The 20,688-nt window shown below is 41.1% G+C and overlaps 1 protein-coding gene across 1 annotated transcript in view; it reads right to left on the bottom strand.

Annotated features, from left to right (window-relative positions):
• LOC115205893 (glutamate receptor ionotropic, kainate 4-like) overlaps positions 1–20,688 on the bottom strand; it is a 214,792-nt gene that overhangs the window by 137,453 nt on the left and 56,651 nt on the right. Inside the window, exon 2 of the mRNA XM_029772314.1 lies at positions 3,684–3,848. Within this exon, the coding sequence (XP_029628174.1) occupies positions 3,684–3,848 (165 nt within the window). The remainder of the gene's footprint in view (positions 1–3,683; positions 3,849–20,688) is intronic.

Below are 20,688 nucleotides of genomic sequence, written 5' to 3'. Positions count from 1 at the left end.
GTTACAGACTGAATGATGGTATGAATCTAATGGGCATACACCTACAGTACAGTGTGCTTTTAACCCCCTAGAGCCGATTGATGCACCGGTGCGACAATCTAAGTAACATAATAAAAAATATAATCTGTCAATTTAAGATAGAGATATGTTTTTTTTAACTGCATGCGTCTCAAATCAACCGCATCCGCCTGTCGCACTTCCGCATTTGCGGTTTTAGGCGGCAGAGCTAGAGCGGTGTTTATCAGACCATGAGATAATCCTGAAAATTGTTCTTCTCATGAAAATGTCTGTAGTGTCCAGATGTAAAGGGTAGACTCTCACGAACACAATGGTGGTCTCCATTTTGCTGTACGACCCCCACAAGTGTCAGGGGACTCGTCTGAAGTCGGTACCGTCAATGTGCCAACTTCTGTTTGTAGCGTCCGAACCGTTTGGGCTACGAACTAAAGGGTAAAGGGGAGATTCTGACAAACACTATGGTTCTCTATTCTGCTGTAGGATCCCCACAGGATTTGTCTAAAGGTAGCCGGTACCGGTTAAAAAAAAGACAGGAAGTATGACGGTATTGTGCCTAACCCAAAAAGGGGTTAAATATGTGTAAAAAAAAACAAACATAATATTTCCAAGCTTTCTTATCTCCTAGATAAAGGACAAACACTTTGTTTCTTATGATAGATTTTTTTTTTTGTCATTTATTACTGTGTTATTCAATGCATTTCTCTGGGCTATAGTACTAAAGGCCAAATTCAATATTTTGTTAAAAAAAAATAAAAAAAAGTTTTAAATGTGTATACCTAAAGGGGTCCTACAATTCAATATCAAATAGGTAAATGACCCCCCCCCAACGGCTTAGGTTTTTATGAATTAACCTAAACCCTTCCTCCTTTAGTTTCCCCGTCTATACATTGGGGAGTAGCACCTCGAGCAGAACGTGACTGCCTAGAACTGCTTGTGATGTTCATATTTGATGGGTGGCATAATTCTGTAGGGCGATTCCGAGCCAGCGGGTGCAAATGATTTTGGGGTATCTCAGATTGTTCTGTGTAATGACTGCCGTGAGAGAGAGTGGACCAAAACGCAGCGGAGTTAGTGTTCATCATATTTAATTATTCAACGGAACACTATACAACTACAAAATAAGAAACTGACAGCCAAACAGTCCTGTCAGGTGAAACACAATGACAGAAACAATTACCCTCAAAACCCCAACGGAAAAACATGCACTTATGTGTGACTCCCAATCAACTACAACGAGCTTCAGCTGTGCCTGATTGGGAGCCACACACGGCCCAAAACAAAGAAATACAAAAACAAAGAAAAAGAACATAGAACGCCCACCCAATGTAACACCCTGGCCTAACCAAAATAAAGAACAAAAAACCCCTCTCTATGGCCAGGGCGTTACATTCTGGCAATTCTCCCATTGAAACTTCATCGTGATTGTGAACTATTATGTATAAAATGGGTCATACCATTAAAAGTACCAGAGAGTATATTGTTCCAAACAATGTGTCTAAAAATAAGCTAAATCAAAAAAGGTAATTTTGTGATATTCACATTAATATTTTTTAATGTTGACTAAATTCATGCGAAAATGTGTATGTCAGAATCTAGACATACTCCATATGTTAGAGCTCACTACAAGGAGTATAATGACGCCTGTTGCGGAAACGGGCAACAGTAGCCTGGGTAGCAATCTGTTTAGCTAAATTCCACTCCTTGTACTCCGCAACATGTGCCAAAGGGAAGAAAGAAAACATTATCCACTCTGCCAGAAGGGTTTTTTAGCAACCCAGTGTCAGTATGGCCCACATTGGCAACACACAGTACTTGTACTTCATGTTAGATAAACAGACTGATAAAAGTGTATTCTATTCTCCTTCTGTTCCATCTAATCAAAGTAAAATCTACTTGTTGAAATGTTAATGCATTGTTAATATTTCATTGTACTGTATCCATCCACAAGGTCATGGCGATAGGCTGATTGGCATAGATTTTTCCAAATTCTGTCCACCTCATTAGATTTCTAGTATACTACATGGTCAAAACAAACATCTCTTTCCAAAATCATGGGCATTAATACGGAGTTGGTCCCTCCTTTGCTGCTATAACAGCCTCCACTCTTCTGGGAAGTCTTTTCACTAGATGTTGGAAAATTGCTGCGGGGACTTGCTTCCATTCAGCCACAAGATCTGCACTGATGTTGGGCGATTTAGGCCAGGTTTGCAGTCTGCGTTCCAATTCATCCCAAAGGTGTTTGATGAAGTTGAGGTCAGGACTCTGTGCAGGCCAGTAAAGTTCTTCCACACCGATCCCGAAAAAACATTTCTGTATGGACCTCACTTTGTGCATGTGGGCTTTGTCATGCTGAAACAAGAAAGGGCTTTCCCTAAACTGTTGCCACAAAAATGGAAGGACAGAAATGTCTAGAATGTCATTGTATGCTGTAGCGTTAAGATTTCCCTTCACTGGAACTAAAGGGCCTAGCCCCGAACCATGAAAAATAGTACCAGACCATTATTCCTCCTCCACCAAACATTACAGTTGGCACTATGCATTCAGGAAGGTAGCGTTCTCCTGGCATCCGCCAAACCTAGATTTGTCTGTTGGACTGCCAGATGGTGAGCGTGATTCATCACTCCAGAGAACGCGCTTCCACTGCTCCAGAGCCCAATGACGGCGAGATTTACACCACTCCAGCCGACACTTGGCATTGCGCATAGTGATCTTAGGCTTGTGTGTGGCTGCTCGGCCATGGAAACGCATTTCATGAAGCTCCTCGACGAACAGTTCTTGTGCTGACGTTGCTTCAAGAGCAGTTTGGAACTTGGTAGTGAGTGTTGCAACCGAGGACAGACAATTTTTTTTATGCACTGCACGCTTCAGCACTCGGCGGTCCCGTTCTGCGAGCATGGGTGGCCTACACCTTTGCGGACGAGCCGTTGTTGCTCCTAGTCGTTTCCACTTCACAATAACAGCACTTACACTTGACCGGGACAGCTCTAGGAGGATAGAAATTTGACAAATAAACTTTTTGGAAAGGTGGCATCCTATGACGGTGCCACGTTGAAAGTCACTGAGCTCTTCAGTCCGGGCCATTCTACTGACAATGTTTGTTTATGGAGTTTGCATGGCTGTGTGCTCGATTTTATATACCTGTCAGCAACGGGTGTGGCTGAAATAGCCAAATCCACTAATTTGAACGGGTGTCCACATACTTTTGTATATATAGTGTATTTACTATATATCTTCAGGCTAGTCATTCAAACCAAAGAAACAAAACAAGTCCAAAACATTTTGACAATCACACATCCAAATACTTTTTAACACAGAGAGAACCCATCAGCTATTTTCCAAAAATGTGTTTGCCACATATTTGTTACTACAAATATTCCTAAACAAGATAGACTTATCTCGCTGTACTCATGGGATTTCTGAAAGTGGGGGATAACAAGGGAAGACGGGCACTGAATTGAAATGACTGACGGAAGGATGAATGGCCGGCAGACAGATAGATAGACAGACCCTGACAGACACTGATAGCCAGCCAGTCAGACAGACAGACAGATGTTTTAATGTGGAACTCCGTGACATACTGTTCTTTCACTTTTTGAAATGAATGACAAAAGTCGAAAATATCGAAAGCCACCTCGTACTCCCATCCTTGCCCGCCCACTACTTACTGGTCTCTCCCATCTCATATTCACTGTCTCTCAGCAGCTCAAAGATGTCCACCTCCAGCTTGCCTGTTGTGGAACGGTTACTGGACCGGTTGATGCTGTCCTTCGCCAGAGTGATGGCCAATCTCTCTCCCCGGCTGCACTCCATTGGGTCGTCAAGTATGGCGGCTGCAGAAGAGAAGGTGAAGAAAGAAAAACATCATCCACTCTGGCAGAAGGGCTCTTTGAATACCCAGTGTCACGATGGCCAACACTGGCAAGACAAAGTACATATACTTCATGATTTCCTCAAACAAACTGTGCTGCAAATCATGCAGAACTACAGAGAAAGCCCTTACGGTTCATGGGGGTCGTTATATCATTACCAAATGTGAATATGGTTTTCTGACAGTATAAACAAGTGACATTTACTTGCTACAGTGTAAAAAAAAAAGAAAGCCAAACACAACCGCTTTAAACATCATGCGATTCCCAATCCAGAGTCCCAATCTAAATCAAATAAATCTTGCGTTGAGTGATGAGGCAACACATTTTAATAGGGCTGTTCTGTTCTCTCTTGATTTATCACAATCTTGTTGGAATTAACATAATTGTTGTTTTACACGTGATGCGCACTCTTCCAACATTTGAATATGGCAAGAATGCATGTGTCATAACTACATGTGTGTGGGTGAAATGAATATGAAGGACTCAAACAACCAGTTGAGAAATGGGCTTTCGCTGTGTGTTCTAGCAAGCAAATGAGCAACTCAGTGGGCGATTCACAACACAGTTTTAGGATAATTGACGCGGCACATTGAGCATAGGTTGTAATCCTGAGTGTGTCCCAGGACAGCAGGTTCAGGTTCAACATTGTAACGTGATTTGTCGAGTTAGACTAGGGTTAAGTAAAAAAAAGCATGACATTTTATGTATAAATCAATTGACGAGGCATGTGAACCCTGAACTCACCAACATTACCATAATCTAACTAAAACCAAACAGGGAATGTATAATTCCTTCCAACATAGACAGTCCACCAGAAGCAATAGCATTCAAAACCTGCTGAAATGCAAAATAATAGCTTTCTTTCTGTAGGGATGACGGTGAGGTCAATCAATGCATGTACAAACATGTGTATAACTGACCTCTGCATTTCTCTATGCTCTGCGTCAATACATAGCGCAACCCGTACAGCAACATGATAGGTTCCTCTAAAGATCAGGTCATTTGCCTGACATTTTTGTTGAAATTGCAAAAACATTCACACTCCAGGCTCCATTTTAACAGCAATCACAGCTATTACTGCTTTCCCTGAGTTCTCCAGCGAGTGAGATTAATAGCACTGTACTTAGATACAGGATCGGATCTAGATGGAGGCCAATGACAGTGTAATAATTACTATAGCATTAGAGCTGATAAACCACAGCCACGATGGGATAAAACTGGCCTTTTCCCATGCAGATCACACAGATAAAACTAACCCAAGTTCACTTTGGGCAATGAGACAACCATTTATGCAGAGCAGCATTGGTAGTGGTCACAGCAATTAGGGACGTTTACAAAGATTCAGATGAAGGTATAGCAAAAGGTTGTCTGAGGTCTATTTATCCATTTATTTTGTCCATTTATCCGTTATGTTACACTTCATTAAACTTTTGGTAAATACGGGGATGCAAAGAGGGACATACTGGATTAGTCAGCGTGTATGTGCCTTGCATGTCTCTGCTAGTGCAAACAGAACGCAGCCTACAGAATATAATTAACATGATGGGGCGGGAACGTTTTTATCCAATTAAAAGTTATATGGATTTGATTACGGAAACAAAAAAAAAGTGGACAGCTTGTGTCACACAGAGCTTATTTTGTAGATACATTTGCAAATGAACACTTTGAAAACTAATGAACATGTCATGAGTTCTTGTCACCTCATAATACATGTCAGAATTGAGATTTTAGATTCACGATGGGAGTTTGAATACGCAATTAACAGCCTTGGTAATACTTTACTTTTACTTACTTTACTTTATTAGCTCAACATGGCAGTCAAATATAGTCAACTGGAATACAAAACATTGGGGTTTGCAAGATGTACCTATAGCCTATATTTATACACAAAACATACTGCATAAAGAAATGACCGACAGTGTACGTAAAATACATTTCATGTTTAAAAAGTAGCCTACAATGAATGTCTGCTTGCCTGCCCACATAGCAGTTACACCGGTAGTTACACGGTCCAAATTGGTCTCACTCCCTCTCTTATTGCTTCTGGCAACTTTTGTTCTGTTTCTATAGTGAGAGCAGCAAGGGCTAGAGCTGGGCAATTCTCTCACATGACTCAGACACCCTCTGAGCTGTATTTACTCTCTCCTCTGGAACATTAATATCTCCTTCCTTTGAATGACTGAGAGGTTTATTTCAAACCCCAGCCCTTGATCCTTTTAAACCAATCAACGGGCAGCCCAGAGGTGTGCCGAGGCATTTACAGGACGCACTGTAGTACAGTACAAGCACGGTCAATAGCCGTCTTTCTCTCTACATGTCTGTAATACGCTGTCCATTTTCAAAGCTCTTAGGTGTGTAAATGCCTGGCCATTACCTGAAATGGAGAGGAAGAAGGGTGCAATGGGGAGGAACTGGGCTGTGTTCATATGGTGATTTTGAATCAATGCTATAGTGCACTATGATCAGGGCCACATTCAGTATAGGCAAACATTGTTGAACGTTGCAGATAGAAATGTCACTAATAGAGCTAACGTGAATCCGTATATCGACAGTAAATGTCAGAGATTTGTTTGTTCTACATTATATATTTCTGCCTGGACATTCCAAACCATTGTGCCCTCCTGAGCAGTCCCATGCCTACAAATAGGGAAAACGGCAAGACCGGAGTTTCTCCATTGAAGATACATAGCTACACATTCATAACCTAAGAACATTGCTTATACAGTAGTAATTGTATATACAGTTTTCCATGCATACTGTAGTACCTACAGAGAGTGATTCACATACTTCAGATGGCCTCGCAAACAACTATTGAGTATCTCATGGGAACATGACATGGGATGTGGGATGTGTGAGCATCTGTAGTGCATCTCAGTGACTTGAGGACAATAGACAATTGCTTGCTTTCTCGCTGAGGTGAATTATTATCCGACTAAAACATGTATTCACGGGGAATCTTTAATGTTTATCCTGAGAACACGGCAGCATTGAAACAAGAGAGAGAACACAAAGACAGACCACCACAGATACCATTTGATCCAAAACTTAATAGCAGAACATTAAATATGACTGCACTCTGGGCTGCACTCTGAACCAAAAAGGTTTTTAAAACCATCAAATGGCAAAGCGCCTCATGAGGTGTTCTTACCGTCCTCTGAGGTTCCCTAATTCATCGCTGCAGTCTCTTATCAGAACAGCTCACTACGTAAACACACCAAGCGACATAACAATCAAGCCAGAGCCTAGAAGCATAAAAAATACCATCTATTTAAGATGTGTACAGTACAGAAAAGGAGCATTTCACACATATTGCTTGAACATTCGCGAGCCTCATAAACATGGTGTTTAAAGATCTCAGGTATTATTAATATTCCTCTCATCAGGCTTCTCTCCACTCCGTTACAAGAAAGGGCCAGAGGGATATTTCAGGAGATTATTACAATTTATCTTGTCTTCGCTACCAAGCTGAGACAAAAGTGATTTCAAGGTTATATTAGCCATTAATATTTAATGTTGTTCGCTGGCCCTCATCTGAAGGACCTGCTCCTGACTATAATTATAGGGTTTATACACTGGCACTGATTCAGACACCCTCTGAGCTGTATTTACTCTCTCCTCTGGAACATTAATATCTCTTTCCTTTTAATGACTGAGAGGTTTATTTCAAACCCCAGTCAGATTCCTTCATAATTTATTCCTTTTATTAATGCAAATTGTCTCACTTGTAAATCAATTGTAATATTTCAGTCTGTTAATGAGCTTGGTATTTTGACCATGGGAATACAAATCTCCACAGATACTAATGAACAAAGACAGTGGACAGGGGATTTTTGATCAGTGATTTTACTGTTGAATGAGGGTTTGGGGGGGGGCATCAAGGTATGGCAGCGAGCTGCATAGCCAATAGGCTGTTTGCCATGCATGTCTAATAGCTGTTTTATTTACAAAGTGAATGACAAAGTATACTAAATGTCACGTCCTGACCAGTAAAGGGGTTATTTGTTATTGTAGTTTGGTCAGGACGTGGCAGGGGGTGTTTGTTTAGAGTGTTTCGGGGTTTGTTGGGCTATGGTATTATGTAAGAGGGGTGTTTGTTTAGAGTGTTCCGGGGTTTTTGGTCTATGTTCTAGGTTAGTGTTTTTCTATGTTCAGTCTAGTTTTCTACTTCTATGTTTAGGGTTTGTTGATTGACCTTCAATTGGAGGCAGATGTTCCTCGTTGCCTCTGATTGAAGGTCCAATGTATAGGGGTGTTTGTGCTATGGTGGTTTGTGGGTAGTTGTTTCCTGTTTTGTGTCTGTGCACCTGACAGGACTGTTTAGTGGCATTCGTTGTTTTGTATACGTGATTTGTTTGTTTTTCCTTCTTTTGATTTAATAAAGAAGATGAGTATACACATTCCCGCTGCACCTTGGTCTAATCCTTACGACGCCTGTTACACTAAACTCAATATTAACACCATTAGAAGCCTTCAGTAGATTAGCTGGAAGGGGTGGACCATCCTCCTCATTAAATTTCATAAAAATAAAATGTGTGAAACATTAAAAAAAGTGATTGTTTTTAGATGAAACTATACTAAATATATTTACGTCACCAAATACACACTGTAGGGTAGCAGCACTCTGTAGGGTAGCCGGAGGACAGCTAGCATTCTGTCCGCCTCTGGGTACATTGATTTCAATACAAAACCTAGGAGGCTCATTGTTCTCACCCCCTTCTATAGACTTACACAGTAATTATGACAACTTCCGGAGGACATCCTCCAAACTATCTGAGCTCTTGCAGCTTGAACTGACATGTTGTCCACCAATCAAAGGATCAGATAATGAATCTAGTGCTGAAAGCATAAGCTATAGCTAGCTAGCACTGCAGTGCATAAAATGTGGTGAGTAGTTGACTCAGAGAGAGAAAAAGACAATAGTTGAACAGTTTTGAACAAATTTAGCTTGCTCAAACCCTGGCTCAAGCAGAGAGGGATGCTATTTTAGCTAGCTGGCTATGGCTATCCAACACAGGAACTCTTCCAAGTCAAGGTTTATTCTGGTTTTATAAATTTATTGCCACCGGGGCACAACGGTGTAACTGCTAAACTGGTTTCTGACTGTGCATTGTACTGCATGATTGTAGCGGGTTTACTAACGTGTTAGTTCTAGTAGCTATGTTGACTATGACGTGACAACAATGTAGGCTGTGTGTAGCAGTTAGCGGTCATGATATGAAGTTTTGGCTTGGAAAGGTTTTTTTCCCCTGGTCACAGAGAGCTGATGTGTTGTGCACTGAAGTCCACAAGTGAAGGGAAAACGTGAGAGGAGGATGGTGTGTAGATAGTTACGAGAAGGAGTTATATACACAACGAGCAAAGTGATCATGCTGTTTTTATGTGGTTGCTATGAAAGGGAACTTTGTTTGCGTGTGATCAGGGGTGTATTCATTTCGCCAATTATGTCTTAAATGAAAGCAAACGTAATGAAATGGGGATAAATATACCTTAATTTGTCCAATCGAAACTCTCATTTGCAACTGTTGGACTAATGATTACACCCTAGATCAGCTAGATGCAGGCAAGAGTGTGCACGGTGGTATTGAATGTGTCACTGTCTGTCACCTTAATTACTCAAAATTATCTCGACCTGTGCACCTATGTTGTAAACTTTCATGCATATTCTAGGTTGTAGCAACCTCATGATGGGTAAATGGAAAATTTGAGGATCATGTAGTAGCCTAAATTTGTTACATTAAGCTGGGTGAATGAAATATGAATGACAGTCAACCAATATGCTGTAATAGAAATAATACTCATATATATATTTTTTTATAATCCTCCCTCATATTAAATGGCACCGACCACCACTGATTCACACCCCTTGACTTTTCCCATATTTTGTTGCGTTACATCCTGAATTTCAAATTGATTACATTTAGATTTTGTGTCACTGGCCTACACACAATTTCCCATAATGTCAAAGTGATTTATGTTTTTAGAAAATGTTTCAAATTAATTAAAAATTAAAAGCTGAAATGTCTTGAGTCAATAAGTATTCAACCCCTTTGTTATGGAAAGCCTAAATAAGTTCAGGAGTAAAAATGTGCTTAACAAGTAACATAATAAGTTGCATGGACTCTCTCTGTGTAATGATAGTGTTTAACATGATTTTTGAATGACTACCTCATCTCTGTAACTCACACATACATTTATCTGTAAGGTTCCTCAGTCGAGCTGTGAATTTCAAAGATCGATTCAAACACAAACACCAAGGAGATTTTCAAATGGTTTGCAAAGAAGGACACCTATTAGTAGATGGGTAAAAAATAAAAAAAGCTGACATTGAATATCCCTTTGAGCATGGTGAAGTTATTCATTATACTTTGGATGGTGTATCGATGCAAACAGTCACTATAAAGATAAAGGCATCCTTCCTAACTCAGTTGCCAGAGAGGAAGGAAACTGCTCATTTTACCAATGGTGACTTCAAAACAGTTACAGAGATTAATGGCTGTGATAGTAGAAAACTGAGGAAAGATCAACAACATTGTAGTTATTCCACAATACTAACCTAATTGACAGAGTGAAAAGAAGGAAACCTGTACAGAAAAAAAATATTCCAATACATGCATCATGTTTGCAACAAGGCACTAAATTAATACTGCAAAAATTGTTGCAAATCAAATTACTTTTTGTCCTGAATACAAAGTGTTATGTTTGGGGCAAATGCAATACAACACATTACTAAGTACCATTCTTCATATTTCCAAGCATAGTGGAGGCTGCATCATGTTATGGGTATGCATCGTGAGTAAGACAAAGAAGACGATCGTGGACTACAGGAAAAGGAAGGCCGAACACACCCCCATTCACATCAACGAGGTTAGTGGGTCGAGAGTTTCAAGTTTCTTGGTGTCTACATCACCAACAAACTATCATGGTCCAAACACACCAAGACAGTCTTGAAGAGGGCACAACAACAGATTTTCCCCTTCAGGAGACTTAAAAGATTTGGCATGGGTCCCCAGAACCTCAAAAAGTTATACAGCTGAACCATCAAGAGCATCCTGAGTGGTTGCATCACCACCTGGTATGGCAACTGCTCGGCATCCAACCGTAAGGCGCTAAAGAGGGTAGTGCGTACGGCCTAGTACATCACTGGGGCCAAGCTTCCTGTCATTCAGGACCTATATACTAGAAGGTGCCAGAGGAAGGCCCAAAAAATTGGCAAAGACTCCAGTCACCCTAGTCATAGACTGTTCTCTCTGCTACCGCACGGAAAGTGGTACCAGAGCGCCAAGTCTAGGTCCAAAAGGCTCCTTAACAGCTTCTACCCACAAGCCATAAGACTGCTGAACAATCAATCAAATGGCCTCCCAGACTATTTACATTAACAACCCCACTAATGCTACTTGCTGTTTATTATTGTTAAGGACTGGGGAGTTTTTCAGGACAAAAGCACAGACAAAATCCCAGAGGAAAACCAGTCTGCTTTCCAACAGACACTTACAGAAGAATTCTCCTTTCAGCAGGACAATAACCTACAACACAAGAACAAATCTACACTGGAGTTGCTTACCAAGATGACAGTGAATGTTCCTGAGTGGCCTAGTTATAGTTTTGACTTAAAATCGGCTTGAAAATCTACGGCAAGACTTGAACATGGCTGTCTAACACTGATCAACAAGCAACTTGACAGAGCTTGAAGAATTTTAAAAATAATAATTTTAAAATATTGTACAATCCAGGTGTGCAAAGCTCTAAGATAACTACTCAGAAAGACTCACTGCTGTAATTTCTGCCAAAGGATATTCTCAAATGTATTGACCAATGGGTGTGAATACCTATGTAAATGAAATATATCAGTAATTCATTCTCAAAAAATGTGCTAACATTTCTAAAACATGTTTTCACTTTGTCATTACCTGGGGTGGCAGGTAGCCTAGTGGTTAGAGTGTTGGACTAGTAACCGAAAGGTTGCAAGATCGAATCCCTGAGCTGACAAGGTACAAATCTGTCGTTCTGCCCAAGGCAGTTAACCCACTGTTAACACACCTAGGCTGTCATTGAAAATAAGAATTTGTTCTTAACTGACTTGCCTAGTAAAACATTTAAATGATGGGGTATTGTATGTAGATGGGTGCGAAGAAAAAAAATGATTTAATCAATTTCGAATTCAGGCTGTAACAAGAAAATGTGGAATAAGTCAAGCGTATGAATATTTTCTGAAGGCACTGTACTTTCCAGAGGTGTCTAGCATCATATTAATTATTATATTCATATTACAAAATGTGTTCATTTACATCATTATAGAAGTACTTTACATCCAAACAATTGAACGTGGCAGACCAAAGAGATATATCTCTGTGGGTTAGCCAAATGTTCATGAGAGGTTGTGTTTTCCACCGTCTATTGGAGCACAACCTGTGGCTTCATTACAATGGCAACATAGTGAAACCTTTGCGATAAGAACATACTACAGATTGGTTGGAAATGCAAGGGGATTCAAAATAACTTTGTCAGCAGTAGTGTCCTCATCATGTCATTGTTCAGAGAGAGAGAAAGGACCTATACTTCTGAGAACATATTGTTTTCTAACAGGAAATGAATGACACAGTTGAGTCTGAGGGTGCTTTTTTGCCATGGCCTTGTTCAACTCTATCATTATTCATCTCAGAAATGGACAGAGATGAAAAATAACTAATTATGACATATTGATCCATTTGGACTTGTGATTAATGTAACTAGGACGGCAGTGTCACTGCCTGGGCTTCCACCATAATATCTAAGGCAAATACAATAAGTAATCAGAAGGCTGAAAAGAGGCTGGAATCTAATGGTGGTCGATTAAAGGAAAATACCACTCAAAAATGCATCATACTGTGACACTTTCTATAATTTGAAAGTTCTATATCTAGAAAACTTGATCACCAATATGCAAAACATTAGGTTGGGATGTATCAACAGTGGACTAATAAAAAAGTGTTTTTGCGTAGATTTTTCCTTTAAGAGACAAACTCTGTCTCAAATGACACCCTATTCTTCTCATGTGGGGTTCTATGTGACTCTGTTAAAAAGTACAGTATGATATGCAGTACTGTTGGGATATTAGGGAAATCCCAAATGGAGCATTGAGAACCTATGTAAAGTTTTTGGAAAATCCCAAAACTAATATCAGCAGCAAGTTACATGGAGTAGATTTTCTATCTGTCTTGAAAAATGAGGAATACAAGATTACATGTTTCTCATATCAGGAGAAATTCTTTCAGTTATGAATCATGGGGCAAAAGAAATCCCCAGGTAGAGATGTAGTGCAGAGCAAAAGTTCCCCTCAGGACGTGGGATACATTTATTTAGTTCCCAGAAAAGACTTTGCATAGTGCGGAAGCAATACTTTCTGCAATAAAAAGCAGTTTTACAAGAAGTTATAGGGAAAGAGCACACAGGAAACTTTCTCTGACATTGATTAATCCTGTGTGTGTGTATGGGGGGGGGGGGGGGGGGGGTTCTAAGGGAGGTCATTAGGCACGGGGGAATAATGATGGCATTAATGGGGGTGATAGCTCATCCCGCTTGCCATTGGTTTCCACACCCTGGGATGTGTGGTGCAGGGGATAATTGTTTACATCTCCAGCCCTCTGTTTTAATCCCTCTCCACCCATTTCATCACCTGTCGCCGGGCTGCATTGTGGAAAGAGAACGCCAGGCAGGCTCCAATGCTGCAACCACAGGTATACATCCCAAATTACACCCTCTTCCCTATTCAGTGCATGACTTCTGCCGGAAGACGTGCGTAAACAAGGCCTCCGCAGTATATAGGGCCGTAGGGAGACCGGACAGAGGGAGGAGAGAAACATAAACCGGACAGAGGGAGGAGAGAAACATAAACCCGAGCAGGAGGAAACATAAACCCTCACGTCCTTGGCCAAGGTAGGCCACCAGTACTTCCCAACCAAACAGCGCACTGTCCGACCGATCCCAGGATGACCAGAGGAGGGTGACGTGTGGGCCCAATAGATCAATCGGTAACGGAGAGCAGACAGAAAGTACAGACGCCCAGCGGGACACTGGAGGGGAGCGGGCTCTGCGGCCAGAGTCCAAAAATCAATGGCGAACTCCTGGGCGCTCCTTGTCCCCTGCCTCAGTTGGAAGAGACGTTCACCCGCCGCTCTACCCTCGGGTGGATTGTCGAAGACTGCCCGGAAGCAGCGGGTGAAATCCTCGAAATGGTCCAGCGCTGCATCTCCTTCTCCCCACACGGCGTTGGCCCACTCCAAGGCTTTCCCAGAGAGGCACGAGACGAGGACAGACACCTTCTCACGACCTGAAGGAGCCGGGTGGACGGTTACCAGGTAGAGGTCGAGCTGCAACAGGAAACCCTGGCAGCGTGAAGCCATCCCGTCATACTCCCGGGGAAGGGCGAGACGGATCCCACTGGGACCGGGTGAAGCAAGTAGTGGAGACCCTGGTTGTGCTGGTGGAGGCGCTGGAGGAACACCCTGTCTCTCCCAGCGGTCCATAGTTTGGACAACGCGGTCCATGGCGGCGCCGAGATGGTGGAGCATCGCCGCATGCTCCCGGACACGCTCCTCCACCCCTATTCCAGGGGCACCTGCTCCTGCTGACTCCATATGTTGGGTGTGGGATTCTGTAGCAGGGTGCGTAATTGGCGGCAGAGAAGTCAGGCGCAGGAGAGCAGAACTGGGTAATAACCGGAGATTTATTAAGCAAAACCAACAGCATCCCGAACAACAAGATAAATGGGCACACAAAATAACCCGTCGTGCACTCACGGGGGAACGTGCACAAGCACTACAATAAACAATCCCACACAAAGACACGGAGGGAACAGAGGGTTAAATACACAACAAGTAATTGAGGGAATTGAAACCAGGTGTGAGGAAAAACAAGACAAAACACATGGAAAATGAAACGTGGATCGATGATGGCTAGAAGACCGGCGACGCCGACCGAACAAGGAGAGGACCCGACTTCGGCGGAAGTCGTGACAATTTAACATAAACTGCCTATGTTCTTAAAGCATACATTGCACTAATAAACTTGACATCATAGCTGCATAGCTACTAAATCTTAAATTGGAACTGACAGCGTTTTTCTTTGCAGATATGAAACAAACAATCATAATATCAGTCAAAAATACAAAATTCCCAGTTTATGCTACAGAATTTATTTTATAAGAGGTTTTAAAAATAGGTTATATTTGACTCAACATTCCATGACATACAGTAAGGCATTGTTGGCAGAATAGATGGATGCAGTTCAATGCATGATTAATATAATTCACCAATATATTTATTGGTAGTCCCAAAAATATTGCTATCAGGTTGTAAATCACAGCTGTCCTGGTACATTGTTGGCTGCCTCCATTTGGGATTAACTGTTTCAGTTTCAATGACTCAATATTTTTGACAAAAACGGACGAATGTAAATAAGGCTGGCAATGTCAATACAATCAAACTAGCAAGGACAATGACCACAAGTCAGTCATAACGTGGCTAATAGGCTAGTGTATTTATTTATGTAGCAATCTAAAGACACAGAGCCTAACGTTAGCTAGATAGCTGCTAGGAAGATGTTATGCCATTGGAGGAGTGACTGACTTTTCCCCCTCATATTGCTTTTCGGAGGCTACACAGCTAGAGATGCAGTTGTCATTTGGTTAGCTAGCAAGACATGTGAATCGCTAGCTGGCTATGCTGAACTTGGAATGACTGTTGTACAGTTAGCATATCTCTGGCTATCTACTCCGATTTCAGAGCACTCTCGTCTGAGTGTGCCAGAGCGCTGAATAACCAATGAATTTACGAACTCGCAACACCTGCTGAATATGACCGGTGTCAGTAAGCGTAGACAAAAAAATGGAATAGTTAGTCACGAATGTTCTAGATAACATGTAAACAACGTAACCAATTTTGCTAGGGTCAGTGTGAGGTGTTCACTCATTTGTGTCTGGAAGCAGCTAGCTAGCAAGCTAATCAACTTTAGCCAGTTAGCTTGGGTGCTTTGTTGGGACAAGAATGCACATTGGCAGGCGAGCTGCAGAAGGACAAGCAGGCTACTTACTATTCCCCATCTTTGATCAGTGCAATTTTAATGGCCAACTAGCTAAAAAGGTTTGAGAGGGTTTATCTAATGTTCCTTTGTTAGATTGGAGTTCATTTTGCTCTGGCTAGCATTAGTTGTTGATCTTGTTGTTGATGTGAATATAGGGAAAGATAGCCTACCTTTTTATGGTTGTTTGATGATAGGGACTAGGGCTGTGGCGGTCATGACATTTTGTCAGGCAGTTATTGCCGGTCTTACTGTAATTGACCGTTAATTAATTTAAAGCATCTCCAGGCCTCCACGTATGTAAGCCGCTGCTGCGCACCTTTGGAACATCTACATTTTTAAAAGTCTATTAAATAAATGTAATATACTCCATTGATACGGATACAGGTAGTGTGTATCCTGTATTTGTATTTATTTTCTCTCCTTCTCCCCTCACAGGTGACAATCATCATTCCCCCAATCAGTCATCAATCAGTCCCCAATCAGAAGACACCTGTTCCTTTCCCCTTAACCAATCACAGCCCCTTTCCCTTGGTTTAAAAACCCAGTCAGTTGTTTTCTCCCCAGATCAATCTTTGTGTTCATTCTCTCAATCGCGCTCTTTTGTTTTTGCAACTACATGTCAATTTGTCCATCCCACCTGTGAGTATTATTTTGTTAAAGTGTTGACTGTTTGTTTGGTGGGAAAAGGGGATACTAAGACAAGTCGCCCATGGGCATACATTACCCGTAGGAATACTTTGTCTAAGTACCCTAGTTAGAACTGGGCGGACCACCCACTGTATTTTTGGTTAGTTAGCTAGCTGTTGTGGAAATAGGCTAGTCTAGCTTAGAGGTGTTTTTGATTATTGTTTCTTTGCTTGGGTCCAGTTCAGCCCCTTTTCTCACACCCCTTTACTGTGTGTTTAAAATAAACCTTTTGAGTTTGACGGTAGATTTCAGTCTGGTTTTTTTTGTTCTCACTGTTACTTGTCACTATAATTTGCATGATTTGTTACGGGTCTCGTATCCATCCCCCCCTAGACTGCAGGGCCAAAAGAGATTTGTAACAACCATCAAAATACATCAATTTATTTTAGTCGGGTATAAAGAAACATCTTATGATATAAAGAAAGTATTTCAGAAGAACAGAATATGAGTTGGCCTACTGTATGGCTATGCTCCATGCCATAGGCTTGTTAATTTAGCAGACAAGATATGCTTAAGTCCCCTGCCATTATATGATTTTATAGTAAGAAACTTAGTTGAATAAAATAAAGGATATTTTTCCCCATTACAGAGCAAGTGCACATATGACATGGCTATTTATAAAAGTGATCATTTGAAACAGGTCCTACATGTTAGATTTAAAGTCATTTGGCAATGATGTGAACTTTAGAATGTCTTAGAAATAAATCAAAAATATGGGCTGCATGGTGCGACAATAAGCTATTGATGATTTGACAAAAAAGCTCTGTTCCCTGCCTCAGGCCGCACAGCTGTTCTCTCAAGTGATAATTTTTTCACCCATCAGACTATTCTCAATTTAATATTGTCTTTACTAATATGTAAAATTAGTTTATTTAGAATGTCCCATTATCAAATGGGCAGGGGGGGAAAAAAAAGGTGTGTGTGTGTATATATATATATATATATATATATATATATAAACACTTATTTCACTTCAGACATCAACCACTGTTTGAGGAACATGATCTCGCTGCCCAACAGGTGATATTCCACCCAAACTCTGTATGCCATGGGCTCGCTAACCTTGTTCCTGCAGCAACAATGTACCCAGTGCTTAATTTGGGAAACCAAGTGAAATCTTAACATGAATAGTAAAAATTTTCACAACAAAACATATTTCACTAAACAGATCACTGCACCTATACATAGCCCATCTGTAAACAGCCCATATATCTACAGTGAGGGGAAAAGTATTTGATTCCCTGCTGATTTTGTACATTTGCCCACTTACAAAGAAATTATCAGTCTATAATTTTAATGGTAGGTTTATTTGAACAGTGAGACAGAATAACAAAAAACAGAAACGCATGTCAAATGTTATAAAATTATTTGCAGTTTAATGAGGGAAATAAGTATTTGACCCCTCTGCAAAACATGACTTAGTACTTGGTGGCAAAACCCTTGTTGGCAATCAGAGATCAGACGTTTCTTGTAGTTGGCCACCAGGTTTGCACACATCTCAGGAGGGATTTTGTCCCACTCCTCTTTGCAGATCTTCTCCAAGTCATTAAGGTTTCAAGGCTGACGTTTGGCAACTCGAACCTTCAGCTCCCTCCAGATTTTCTATGGGATTAAGGTCTGGAGACTGGCTAGGCCATTCCAGGATCTTAATGTGCTTCTTCTTGAGCCCCTCCTTTGTTGCCTTGGCCATGTGTTTTGGGTCATTGTCATGCTGGAATACCCATCCACGACCCATTTTCAATGCCCTGGCTGAGGGAAGGAGGTTCTCACCCAAGATTTGACGGTACATGGGCCCCGTCCATCGTCCCTTTGATGCGGTGAAGTTGTCCTGTCCCCTTAGCAGAAAAACACCCACAAAGCATAATGTTTCCACCTCCATGTTTGACGGTGGGGATGGTGTTCTTGGTCATAGGCAGCATTCCTCCTCCTCCAAACACGGTGAGTTGAGTTGATGCCAAAGAGCTCCATTTTGGTCTCATCTGACAACACTTTCACCCAGTTGTCCTCTGAATCATTCAGATGTTCATTGGCAAACTTCAGACGGGCATGTATATGTGCTTTCTTGAGCAGGGGGACCTTGCGGGCGCTACAGGATTTCAGTCCTTCACGGTGTAGTGTGTTACCAATTGTTTTCTTGTTGACTATGGTCCCAGCTACCTTGAGATCATTGACAAGATCCTCCCGTGTTGTTCTGGGCTGATTCCTCACTGTTCTCATGATCATTGCATCTCCACGAGGTGAGATCTTGCATGGAGCCCCAGGCCGAGGGAGATTGACAGTTCTTTTGTGTTTCTTCCATTTGCGAATAATCGCACCAACTGTTGTCACCTTCTCACCAAGCTGCTTGGCGATGGTCTTGTAGCCCATTCCAGCCTTGTGTAGGTCTTCAATCTTGTCCCTGACATCCTTGGAGCGCTCTTTGGTCTTGGCCATGGTGGAGAGTTTGGAATCTGATTGCTTCTGTGGACAGGTGTCTTTTATACAGGTAACAAGCTGCGGTTAGGAGCGCTCCCTTTAAGAGTGTGCTCCTAATCTCAGCTCGTTACCTGTATAAAAGACACCTGGGAGCCAGAAATCTTTCTGATTGAGAGGGGGTCAAATACTTATTTCCCTCATTAAAATGCAAATCAATTTATAACATGTTTTACATGCGGTTTTCTAGATTTTTTTGTTATTCTGTCTCTCACTGTTCAAATAAACCTACCATTAAAATTATAGACTGATCATTTCTTTGTCAGTGGGCAAATGTACAAAATCAGCAGGGGATCAAATACTTTTTTTCCCTCACTGTACCTACCTCATCCCCATACTGTATTTATTTATCTTGCTCCTTTGCACCCCAGTATCTCTACTTGCACATTCATCTTCTGCACATCTACCATTCCAGTGTTTAATTGCTATATTGTAATTACTTCGCCACCATGGTCTATTTATTGCCTTAACTTACCTCATTTGCACTCACTGTATATAGACTTGGTTTTCTTTTGTTCTACTGTATTATTGACTGTCTTTATTCCATGTGTAACTCTGTTGTATGTGTCAAATTGCTATGCTTTATCTTGGCCAGGTTGCAGTTGCAAATGAGAACTTGTTCTCAACTAGCCTACCTGGTTAAATAAAGGTGAAATTAAACAAATATATTAAAAAAAACTGTTTACAGCCTGTCTGCACGCTCAAGAATGGAATAAAGGAGGAGATGGAAATGCATGTGGGTGAGATTCTGTATAGCTAAAGGTAATGTGTCACCCAATTAATTATGAAAATATTTGTAAAATCCTTATTACTAGGCTATTCAAAATCAAATACAAATTCACTAATTGTAGGCAAACTGTAAGCTGCTCTGCACAGTCAATGAACCAACAGCAATGCCTAGGGCTATACATTCTCTCCAAGACTCATGGATAGACATTTTGGAGCGTACAATAAGGTAACCAGGCCATCCAGTATGCATAATAATACAGTCCACACTCAAAGGTGATCACTCAAATTTGTTTAATTTTGGAGTATAGGCTAGACATATTATGAACATCTTAAATCAGTTTAGTTTTATGTTTTTCTGCCTTGCATAATATGCGGTAGGCTATTTCGGTATAAAGGCCAAATCATTTGAATTCATGTTTTTCTATTTGGGCTTGGGCTCATATGCATTTGCATAAACTGTAATATGCATATGGTGTTTTGAATGAATCATAACCTTAGAAAGCGCTATCCATTTCGGTGTGTTAGGCTTTGAAACAACATCCACAACGACCATGTTTTACACTGTTTCAACCTGCTGTCCAACTTCTTTATTCAAATTGATCATCACAGTGAGGTGAGTTTTAAAAGTATGATAGGTCTACTGTTTTGATAAGTGTTTGATATGATTTTCGATTGCATTTGCATTGATGTTAGAGGCCATTAGGACCTGATGGTCGTCAGCAAGTTTGGTACTACCAAAGCATGTCCAAAGTGCATAAAAGGAGATAACCGCAACTCAACAGTCACGTGAAATTTGAATGCGGTTATGACTCATGACTACCAGAGTGACGTTATACCGCAACAGCCCTAAACATTA

The sequence above is a fragment of the Salmo trutta genome, chromosome 13 (genome assembly GCF_901001165.1).
Source record: "Salmo trutta chromosome 13, fSalTru1.1, whole genome shotgun sequence".
Classification (NCBI taxonomy): Eukaryota; Metazoa; Chordata; class Actinopteri; order Salmoniformes; family Salmonidae; genus Salmo; species Salmo trutta.
The sequence above is the reverse complement of the archived record's forward strand: the minus strand, read 5'-3'. Positions and strand labels throughout refer to the sequence as shown.